Here is an 11,655-nt window from a genome sequence, read left to right as displayed (position 1 = left end):
CTATCAGTTTGGACCTAAGAACTAGGTGTGTGCCAATAATAAACTATATGGAACAAAAATATAAATGCAACATGAAACAATTTCAGTAACAGTTCAGATAAGGAAATCAGTCAACTGAAATAAATTAATTCGGCCCTAATCTATAGATTTCACATAACTGGGCAGGGGCGCAGCCATGGGTGGGCATAGGCCCACCACTGGGGATCCAGGCCCAGCCAATCAGAAAATATTTTTCCCCACAAAAAGGCTTTATTAGACAGAAATACTCCTCAGTTTCATCAGCTGTCCGGGTGGCTGGTCTCAGACGATCCCACAGGTGAAGAAGCCGGATGTGGAAATCCTGGGCTGGCGTGGTTAAACGTGTGAGGCCGATTTGTTCTTATGGAACATTTCTGGGACATTTTATTTGATTTAAGCTCATGAAACATTGGAACAACACTTTACATCTTGCATTTATATTTTTGTTCAGTGCATATACTCTACTTAGAATTGGAATTCCTGTCAAATATTAATTTGCTATCTTGTGCATTTACCAACTCTTATAAAAAAAATTACATTCACTATTTTGCAGGTCTTTCTAGCCTATACAATTTCCTCATCTGCTTGCATGCGCCTACCCTATATCAAGGTGTTTTGGTACTTCCCTAAAGCACTACGCTTTTCCAGTTGCTAACTTTTACTATACCACAGGTCAATATAGTTAGTCTGTCTATCCTGCCCTCTAGCCACCATTCAGTGGCAATAGTGGTAGGTGGATCGTTTGTCCAGATTTCCAAAAGTCTTAACTAGCAATCATACCACACATAAGAGGCCAGCTGCATCATTGCACATGAAAGAACAGGGAAGACATATGAGACACGCATCTCAGAAAGCTCCCCTATTGATCTTGTTTAGGGACAATACAATGATCCTACCTAGACTAGCCAGCAACACTACAATGCAATGAATAATTGCATTATTGTTTTCAGGTGAGTACAAAATTCAACTGTAGGCTGCAGTGGAAATGTCATTTGAATAACGGTGCAAAAGCCCTGAGATATGAATGTTTCATGTGCTCCTGGCAGGCCCAGTTATTCAGGAAAGCGTAATGCAAGCTTAATGCGGCTATTCCTCGCTCACCTAGTACCCGAAGCTTCATTATAGTCAAAATATTTGTCATTCAACTTTTAAAATGTATTTCCTTTTATATGTGGCATAAACACAACCAGTCACAATGCTTTAATCTGATTAGGCTACTTTAAACGTCTCCTGTCGGAAAATATAATTCCGGCATCCTCAACATTAACCAGGTTTTCATCCAACCTTTTTATGCAAGTAAAATACATGTTGGATAAAAATGTAGACAAAATCAAATACACTAGACGAGGTGGGATCTGTTTGTGTGTGTAAAATGTGTAAACGAGGAATGGCGGTAGAAACTCTTATGCACAAATATTGATATAATAACCCTCATATTGAAGTAAACTTGGGAGTCACATGATAATATGTTGCGTGGTCTTCCACTACGACTCGGGAAAGCATGCAGTTTATTAGGCTACAGTTTAAATAAATGATGAACTTCACAGGGTGGTGAAAGTGCACGGTGATGAGTTTGATGCTGCTTTCAATAAATATCAAAGGTCTTTCTCTGGTGACAATATGATGATCGATGCCTGCCATTTGACAAATAACAATTCTCACACTTTCGTGCATAATAATCTCATGTGGGCTATACCCTGAATGTATCTGTGAGCTGTTGGATAGAGCGCATGTGCCAATACCAGTGGGCACATTTGCTATACCTATGCAAAAAAATAGTGAGGGAACAATCAGTAAGCCAAAAGTTAAAAATGTGATGGAAACCCATTTAACTTCTAGTTTTTTATTTTTGGTACATGGGAATTTAACCGCAACATTTCTTTTTATGTGCACTATGTATTTACGCAAAGACTTATCAGCAACAAGTCACTTAGATAGAAACACAACTGATGGGAAAATACGCATATTGTTTTGATGCAGATTTTCGAATATTCGCATGAAAATCTTTCCCCAATTGGATGGAATTGCCCTAAACCCCCCCCCCATACTCATGTGGAGGTCAAGCATTTTAAGCAGCTAGGCAGGTTATCTGTGATTATTTTGGGGGGGATTAATTCTACCTGGTCTGGATCACAGAATTATCACAGACTCTGCCCCCCCAGGTAACACATTTCTAATTTCTTAGAGATGTCCACCAGCATAATACCAGAGCCGGACTCTAATATTCATTGTTTTAAATATAAGTCTATCTGGTAAGAATACATTTTTATATACCGCCGTTATTGATTGGAACAAACTGCCATAGCAACGCAAAGCCATACCAACCATAAACACTTATAAAAAAAAAAAATAATGTCAAAAGTATAACATTTTGCCTGAATCTATGTAAGTGTATATGTAGTTATGTAAAAATAGGGACCACATTGGAAATAAGTCCCTGACTTTATTGTGCAACCCGGGTCACTTTTTTACTGCCAAATAAAATCAATGAATCCAAATTGTGCAACAGCCAATTGATGAATGGAAAGAAACATGTTACAAAACACCACAATGTTGAATGACATTCTGAGATTGTCAAGCCAAGTCTTTGATACTCCGTAGGACTACAAGGTAGGGAGGGATTTATTTCCTGTTTGTCGAGATTGACAGTTTATTTATTGTGATGTTGAAAACGCAAACCATGATACTGAAATGCCCAAAGTCGGAATGCTTTGTTTATTGGTTGTGTGGTGCATTGGCACAGAAACCTGTCGGTGGAAAATTCATTCCATATATTTTATATAAATGAGAAATATGGCATCAAAATGTAAAAAATCTGAGTCCTCTTGTTGATCACTGTCTGCAGCCGGCTCCGATCATAGTGTAATCCCTAATGAAACAGGCAGGGAGCTAGTCCGTGGTGGCCGACAAACACTCAACCTTCTGGCCCGTAGCCCTGTGTGGCATCGACAGTGCCACAAAATCATGCTGAAGTGGCAAAGTCAATATCCACGTTTATAAACACAGGGTCACTACAGTTATTATTTGTGGTCATAAACATTATTGTTGAGTTAACTCTATGAGTAGGGAGAGCGTGCAATGTATTTTTACAGTACAAGAGGAAGGTCATTTGAAAATATTTTTTACTTTGGGGAGGGGGGGTGCATTTTCTTTATGACACCACCCCACCCTCCCGTACATTTCAAATTGTCCCTTAGTTTGATCAGATCATTTCCCAAATAATCTTGACAGTCCTTTCATGTAATACTGTATATCCTAGACAATCCAGTCTTGATTAAACAGAGCCTACTACCCTGATGTGTTGAAGTCTTAAAAAGTCCTTGGCCATTTCAACATAACACTTCAATCCTTAAAAAAAGGGGCAATCTGGGAGTGGCACATACATTTTTGGTCAATAAATGAATGATATATAGCAATTGATTATTGAAAAATATTACTTAAAAGCCTCATGTGCTTAGTTAAACTGTCTTACCCCATCAGAACCCAAAATATAAGCCTTTTTACTCCATTGTTTGTAAACAATGTAATTGTAAACAAACACTGTCCCACTTTTTTTTTTTAAAAGGAAAACATTAATTTTGATCTAATATATGGTAAGTCTTTGTATCCATAGATCCGTATATGAATTTGAGAATGGTTACATTTCTCCAGCACCAGCCATCAGCTGTTTACCAAAATAATTGCGGGGTTAGCCGCTTCGTTATCGTTTGAGTCCCAGATTGCCTCTTCAAAATGAAGTGTACCCCATATACTCATATGTCACTGAGCAAACCCTTTCTTATTTTTTCAGTATGCACAGCAGGAAATTACAAAACCAACTTCCATTGTTTAAAAGTTTGAGTGGTAATTCCTATTTGCAACCATCTTTAAAAGAAAGAAAAAAAAAGGCATCTTGTGGTTTCCAATGCTTCAAATGTTGTCAGTGGTTTGCCCAATGTTTGGTGGGCTGACAACTACATAGGAAAGCTGAATGAAAACTCTAAGAATGTTCCTGAAAGGATGCTAAAATCTTGGAGTGGGGAACATAAGTCCTAAAGCTCTATAGTCTCAGTGCTGGAGAAAGGGGAGAGGAGTCAAGGAGATCGTGCAAGACAAGCCTCAGAAGTATCCTTCAAGCCAACAGCATCAGGCATTCAGGGACTGGTAGCCACCTCGGCTGGAAACTTTACATGTGATCACGCACACACTGAGCGACCCAAAAACCTGAAAGGAAAAGACAAAGAAATGCAGTAAAATTCAGTACAGAGTAAATTGTCTGGCACCAAAGATTAAAGTAGGTACACACATCTCAAAGAAGTCCCACTATCCCCATTCTGGCCCCAAGACTTTCACAGCCCAAGAATTTCGGGGTGGATGGGGGGGTTGTGCCTGGCCTCAGAGGTGGAAACACAAAAGCATGCAGCTTTAGGCCAAACACCGGTGCAAAGTCTGATATTGGAAATGCGACATAATAAATGAAATGTTAAGTCAGAGGACAGCCAGGTACAGTACCTTGAAGGTGGAAAATCCAAGGATGACCAGCATGGCATAACTCATCACATCCTGAAGGAGATGTTCCAGCATACCCTCACAACCCTACAGTTACACACACACAAACACAATTTCAAGTCAGAGAGTAAGGACTAACAAATATAAATACAGAAACATGGTCAGAATGATCACGCTCTCTGCAGCCGATGTGAGTAAGACCTTTAAACAGGTCAACATTCACAAGGCCACAGGGCCAGATGAATTACTACACATACTTTGAGCATGCGATGACCAACTGGCAAGTGTCTTCACTGACATTTTCAACCTCTCCCTGTCTGAGTCTGTAATACCAACATGTTCCAAGCAGACCACCCTAGTCCCTGTGCCCAAGAACATTAAGGTAACCTGCCTAAATGACTATCGACCCGTAGCACAAACAAGGTGCTTTGAAAGGCTGGTCCTGGCTCACATCAACACCATTATCCCAGAAACCCTAGACTGTTCTCTCTGCTACCGCACGGCAAGCGGTACCGGAGCACCAAGTCTAGGTCCAAGAGGCTTCTAAACAGCTTCTACCCCCAAGCCATAAGACTCCTGAACATCTAAACAAATGGCTACCCAGACTATTTGCATTGCCCCCCCATCCCTCTTTTACACTGCTGCTACTCTTATTATCTATGCATAGTCACTTTAATAACTCTACCTACATGTACATATTACCTCAATTACCTTGACACCGGTGCCCCCCGCACATTGAATCTGTACCGGTACCCCCCTGTATACAGCCTCGCTATTGTTATTTTACTGATGCTCTTTAATTATTTGTTACTTTTATAACTTTTTTTTAAAGGTATTTTTTATTATTATTTTTAACTGCATTGTTGGTTAAGGGCTTGTAAGTAAGCATTTCACTTTAAGGTCTACACCTGTTGTATTCGGCGCATGTGACAAATACAATTTTATATGAATAAGACAGACTATCAAAAACTGATCAAAGGCCAGTCATGCTTTTAATTTTTGTAAAGTAAGGTTTTGGGGAGGGCAAACTGATCCTAGATCTCTGCCTAAAGGCTACGTCTCCCCAGACAGTTTAGATAGCTTGAGAGGTAGCATTAGTTAGACGTTTACTGAATTGATCCATACCAGGGTATTGAGCAGGTCTAGCTGGTCCAGTTTGCCTGTACACTCGGTGTGGTTCTCTTTACAACAGGAGACGGGCACAGTGTTCTTAATGCTGCTGAACCAGGGGGTGGTGGTCCAGTTCAGGTAGGTCTGCACTCCACAGCACTGCAACTGTATACAGAGAGAGGAAGAATGCTTGGTAGTTTCATATCATAGCGACTTAATGTGGTTCATGTGTAGGCTTTTTTATAGGTCCTAAACCAGCTCCAAGCTAGCAAACGCCTAGTTTCCTATATCATGTAATCTTTGTGCAAGCCAATTATTTATACAGTATATACAGACACAGTTTTAAAGCCACTGAACTTCCATTTAAGTGCTCCCCAACCATTATAAAAAAGCTACAGAAATGCCTTTATTAATGTCACATTCGCTTTTGCCACATTTATTCTATTACAGGCACCTTAATGCATAATTTTAAATTATATTATGCGAGCTAAAAATACAAATATATATATTTTTAAAGCATTTTCCTTAAAGTATCATTTTTAGAGAGTACTAATGTTACCGTCAACAACAACAAAAAAATACTTAAATGCATGTAATTCTTTCCTTGAGACATTTCATTGAAATACAGTAGAATTCCATTCATTCCTAGCAGGTTGACATTTATTGTCATGAGTCTTGCCCTGGATGCAGAACAGAGCAGTTTCCACTAGATGGGCCAGCTGCAAAGTCAAAATTGGCTACATCGTAAAAATTCACAAAAGCAAAAATGCACTTTTTGATCTTAATTTAAGTTAAGGCATTAGGGTTAGCAGTGTGGTTAAGTTTAGGGTTAAAATCAGATTTTATGACTGTGGCTCTCCCAGCTAGTGACCACTCTGCAGAGCTGCCTCCAGTACATGAGTCATCTCAATAAATGCCAACCTGCTTATACCTATGGGGGACTGCCCCTTCTGAGCAGTACCAACACGGTTGGCCGGTGTCTTCAAAACCTCTCATTAGCCAATACATAGATTGCTGATGCTATCTAGTGTATACATTATTGGTGCCAACCAGTGCTTGCTAGCGCCAGAGAGGTTTAAAAAGCGAGAGACTGAACACGCGGCATGATACTGACCTGAGACTGCAAGTAATCCACAGCCTGGGTGTCAGAGTTTTCACCATCATACTTCATGAACACAGCACTCATTGACCGCTCCAAGTTCCCTTTTATCTGTAAAGATGAGGTATACAAAACTAAATCTATGTCTATTCAAATACTGCACTGATACGCTACTACACATGTAATACACCTGCACAAATTGAATACGTAGTGTATTATTTCATTGTAACCTATAAGACAAATGTGGAATTCACTCACCCTGCTTTGGTAGATGAACCCATATACTAGAGCAGTGACCTCTGCTGCAAAGATAGCCAGAATAATCAGCAGGAACTGGAAGGAGAGGGAGAGACAATAAATCAGCAAGGAGAACGAGAACAAGGGGCGCAGCAGCAGGACTTTAACAAAGACCCTCAGAGCGTACAATGTATCAGGGTTGGGGTCAATTGTAGTTCAATTCCAGTCAATTCCAAAAGTAAACAAAATTACAATAATAAAAAAAACGGAACTGAAAAGCATCGACTTGGAATTACAGTGTACGTCCTGAATTGACCGCAATTGTAATAGAATTGACCCCAACTCCGCAGTGCATGCCTCCCAAATGGCACCCTATTCCATATGTAGGACATAGGGCGCCATTTGGGACACACAAACCAGTGTTATTACGAAAGACCTGGCTGGCTGCACCACCAATCTCTCCTTTCACCATCACCAGTGTCTGAGGCTTATACTCACAAAGCTAAGGCCCACTTTGGATTCACTCAGGGTGGCGTAGCACCCCACAGTCCCGATGATGAACATCACCACTCCCGTGGGTATGATGATGCCTGCCGGGATGAACATGTACTTATCCTGCAGGAAGTTGTCAAAGTTGCTGTAGCTCTTGATGACATAAGAGCCTACGTAGACAAGGGCACCCCCCGCAGCCTAGAGTGAAGAACACAGCAACATGAGCACTTTATACAGCTAATCGTGGCCGTGTTGCCTATTCGCCACACGTCGCCAGAATTGTGCACGTGCACACTCCCCATTATGGATTTAAAAGCATAGGATTGGTGTAGGCATTGGCTGAAGGGAGTTTCCACCATTGTGAAATCCATTTCACAAAGTATGAAAGCGCACTCTTCAGGAGAAGGGTGGAAAATTGGGACGCAACATGGGTGAGGCCAACTCATACAGCTGCAGTATTGTCCTACGAATTGCAGTGTATATAAGTCAACTCTCAGGTCATATAGAAGTCGTCTCTCTAAAATCATTGAATACTTGGTTATTGCACAAGGTATCTAAAGAGATTGATTTGTCAAAAACAAGGGATTCAGAATGCCCTTGGTGACTGCCTTTAGCAGTTCTATTTACCTTTCTTTCTCTCAAACCCACTGGAGGTTTATTTAGAGTTTAAATAAATATTTCATCCACATTACATATTGGTTTCCTTACCCTGTAAGCAGTCTAAGGACAAGGTAAGACAGGAATCCATGCTTTGGTTTTGTTCACCTGACTACTGTCTCCAAATTTTTGTGATCAGGTGGTGAGCTGCTCATTGCCTAATATTCCTTTAGATTCAAAGCACCAGAGCACATAACCTGTTTTCTCTCACAATGAGTCGTCAGTCATGTGATCCACCACCAGCCCACCCCCGAGTAGAACGCACACACTCCACCACCCCCTCCTAATCCTTCCAGGAACATGTGCCCCAGACGAGTGAAAAAATAAAAAGAACCACAGACGGTAGGTTTCGATTTCTTGTTATTTTGTAAAAAAAAAAAATACAAAAAAAATTGTCAACTAACATTTGACCAGATTACTTCCTGTATTGGCTGCATTGCTTGATTTAGAAATGGTATAGAATTAGATTTGAACAACAGAACATATGTTCAGAGAGGGAGAGCAAATATCTGTGGTTTTGACCACTGATACACAAGCTGACCTGTTTATTTTCCCTGGTGAATACACACAGACAGGGATTTAAATGTGGTTTGTCAACTAGAGAGAGTTTGCCGCCTAGGAATCTATGCCATGCTGCAACCTAACATCTGGCAGAAGAGAGAGAACCATTTACAGGAAAAGGCAGCTGTCATAATCCAATTTGTAAGTCGCTCTGGATAAGAGCGTCTGCTAAATGACTTAAACGTAAAATGTAAATAATGTAGAAATATGCAAGTTGCTCAACATGGTCTGGGGGGGGGTCCTTGAAAAGGAGATGGACAAGGACCAGAAAACAGCCAGGGTATTTTCTTCTAACCGGCCCAGAAATGGTAATTCTGCACTAAAATAACAAAAACTATTTAGACAGGCCCACTTGGCTAAAGATGGACCTGCCTCATCTGACATTTGCCAGAACTCACCTAGCTAGTCCATCCCTGGATTAATCTCCAATTGACAAATGTGGTGTGGTTGGTGTCACTTATGTGCATTGTCAATCAACCTCATCTCAGAGGATTTCATAATATTCTATAAGTAAATCAAGACACTACATTTAGTATGAAATGTTAGGTTTGGTATGGTATGTATTCATTTGTGGATGTCCATCACCCATTTCGTATGACTTTACCGAATTACAATTCGTGTTATGTTACACATTTGCAAAAGGTACAATATGCTACGAACTTGCAAAACAGATATGTTATGAATTCTAGGTTAAAGGTTAGCTGACATGCTAAGTAGTTGTAAATAGTGTAAAGGTTGCTAATTAGCTCAAATTGGCCGTGATGAGATCAGAACTCACAGCTTTTGGGTTGACTAGACGTTCGTACCCACCCTTCCTGCCAACAAACCACCATACTTTCGTTTTTGCCTTATGTAACCATACCAAAAGGTAACATATCATACTAATTTGGATGTCGCGGATTTACGTTTACTATATCTCGTCTATGAGACCAGGCTGTGTTGATATGCACCTGGAAGTAGGTCCACTTCAGAGAAGTTTGAGAATGAGTATACTGCGAGTAAGGAGATGTTGAAATTTAAGCATAAATACAAACCAAGAAGAATAATTCCTTCCTCTAACCTGTTGATGTTCAATAAGTCATGCACATTATTTATCACGATTTGAAATCGATATTAGATACCGTACTGGGTATAACACTCAACAACCTATCATGTCTATTGCCCAACCAGTGGTTTCGTTTCACCAGAAACTGCTCACCATAGAGGAAGTAAGGTTGCTGTTTAGAGCAGTGGAAATAAGTCAACACAGAAGTCAAAGGAGCAACTGAAAGTCGACCAAACACTTACCCAAAATATTAAACTTAGAAACAAAATGACAATTTTTGATGTAATAATTCCGCAATCCATGTTCATATGGTGGTGGGGAGCCTTTCTGTTCTGATTATAAGGGGGTTGCTGACACACGATCACATGCTTGTAGAAGAGCATACCGCGCACAGTTCATGTAGGGGTCCTAATGCCACCCTTTAGAATTGTATTGCTCCATGGCTACGTTTAGACAGGCAGCCCCAATTCTATTATTTTTCCCCCCACTAATTGGTATTTTATCAGATGTTTTTCAGAGCTGATCTAAATGGTCAAAAGACAGTAATTTCAGTCAGTTGTATTTTATTTGAACTGTAGTTATTTGGATTAATTTCATTTTTGATCGTCTAAAATCAAACATATATTCCATGCACATGATTGTTTGGGGTGCAGATTATGGTTCGATTACGTCCTTTGCAACGACTTCCCTATTAATTCTGTTTACATGGACACATCTGATATGCAGAAAATCGCCAATCAAAAGACACGTTCTACCAAAGTGACCATGTTATTTTTGTGAAGACGATTTCGGACATATAAAGTTTGTATATGAAAACTCTTTCTAAAATGCATACTTTCAGTTTTTCCGAACTCCACTCCGCAAAACAGATCAAATATACCTCTGTAACTCTGATTAAGGCGTTTACGTGTCCTAATAATTCGAAAGATTGTGCAGACAACCAGGTGATTTAATCGGTGTATACATACGTCGTTTACGACATTATGCAAATGAAGATAAACAAAATAAACTGTTTAGATGTAATATTGAATTATTAGTGTGCATTTACGAAAGGGTGCCTCTCTCGACCTGTTCTTATGCCGCGTTCAAAATCTCCCATTTCCGAATCCAGTGAGTTCAAAACTATTGGGAACTCAGGGGAAAAAACCGATAATCCAACTCGGAAGCTCGGGCCTCTTCCTAGTGCTCCGATTTTTCGACCTGAAGATCACTTGACGTCATGATTTGACCTCGTTGACCTCGTTTTGATCTCGTCTGAGTCCCCGGATGTTTTGAACGCAGAAGCTCTCTAGATGTGACGTCACTCCCTGCAAAGTACGCACGGGAGCGCCTTCTTGTCATGCTTCTGGTGTATGCCCGGACCAGTTCTCAGTCAATCAATCAAATGTATTTGTAAAGCCCTTTTTACATCAGCCAATGTCACAAAGTGCTATACAGAAACCCAGCCTAAAACCCCAAACAGCAAGCAATGCAGGTGTAGAAGCACAGTGGCTAGGAAAAACTCCCTAAAGGCAGGAACCTTGGAAGAAACCTAGAGAGGAACCAGGCTGAGGAGTGGTCAGTCCTCTTCTGGCTATGCCTGGTGGAGATTTTAACAGTACATGGCCAAGATGTTCAAACATTCATAGACGACCAGCAGGGTCAAACAATAATAATCACAGTGGTTGTAGAGGATGCAACACGTCAGCACCTCAGGAGTAAATGTCAGTTGGCTTTTCATAGCAGAGTATTCAGAGTTAGAGACAGCAGGTGCGGTAGACAGAGAGTCGAAAACAGCAGGTCCGGGACAATGCAACACCCCCGGTTAACATGTCAGGGTTCAAATCAAATCAAATTTTGTCACATGGGCCGAATACAACAGGTATTCACCTTACAGTGAAATGCTCACTTACAAGCCCTTATTAACCAACAATGCAGTTTTAAGAAAATACCTAAAGAAGTAACAAAT

The 11,655-nt window shown here is 40.4% G+C and overlaps 1 protein-coding gene across 2 annotated transcripts; it reads right to left on the bottom strand.

The window, feature by feature from the left end:
* Nucleotides 1-1,845: 1,845 nt before the first annotated feature.
* LOC115199729 (tetraspanin-36) lies at nucleotides 1,846-10,901 on the bottom strand. Of its 2 annotated transcripts, none has more exons than XM_029762113.1 (7): nucleotides 10,756-10,901; nucleotides 7,451-7,642; nucleotides 6,974-7,048; nucleotides 6,731-6,826; nucleotides 5,632-5,781; nucleotides 4,510-4,593; nucleotides 1,846-4,221 (listed from the first exon to the last, which is right to left on the bottom strand). In XM_029762113.1, the coding sequence occupies exons 1-7, from the start codon at nucleotides 10,804-10,806 to the stop codon at nucleotides 4,144-4,146; spliced, it is 726 nt and encodes a 241-aa protein (XP_029617973.1). In that variant the 5' UTR covers nucleotides 10,807-10,901; the 3' UTR covers nucleotides 1,846-4,143. The 2 variants fall into 2 exon arrangements, with proteins under 2 accessions (XP_029617973.1, XP_029617972.1); XM_029762112.1 differs by lacking the exon at nucleotides 10,756-10,901 and adding an exon at nucleotides 9,950-10,113.
* Nucleotides 10,902-11,655: the final 754 nt, after the last annotated feature.

Source organism: Salmo trutta, chromosome 9 (assembly GCF_901001165.1).
Source record: "Salmo trutta chromosome 9, fSalTru1.1, whole genome shotgun sequence".
Taxonomy (NCBI): Eukaryota; Metazoa; Chordata; class Actinopteri; order Salmoniformes; family Salmonidae; genus Salmo; species Salmo trutta.
The sequence above is the reverse complement of the archived record's forward strand: the minus strand, read 5'-3'. Positions and strand labels throughout refer to the sequence as shown.

Coding starts and splice junctions, on each gene's coding strand:
- LOC115199729 (XM_029762112.1), bottom strand. CDS start 10,090: ATGCTCTTCTACAAGCATGTGATCGTGTGTCAGCAACCCCCTTATAAT. Junction 6,827..6,973: donor GGTTCATCTACCAAAGCAGG/GTGAGTGAATTC, acceptor TCATCTTTACAG/ATAAAAGGGAACTTGGAGCG. Junction 4,594..5,631: donor TAGACCTGCTCAATACCCTG/GTATGGATCAAT, acceptor GTGTAACTGTAG/GGTTGTGAGGGTATGCTGGA.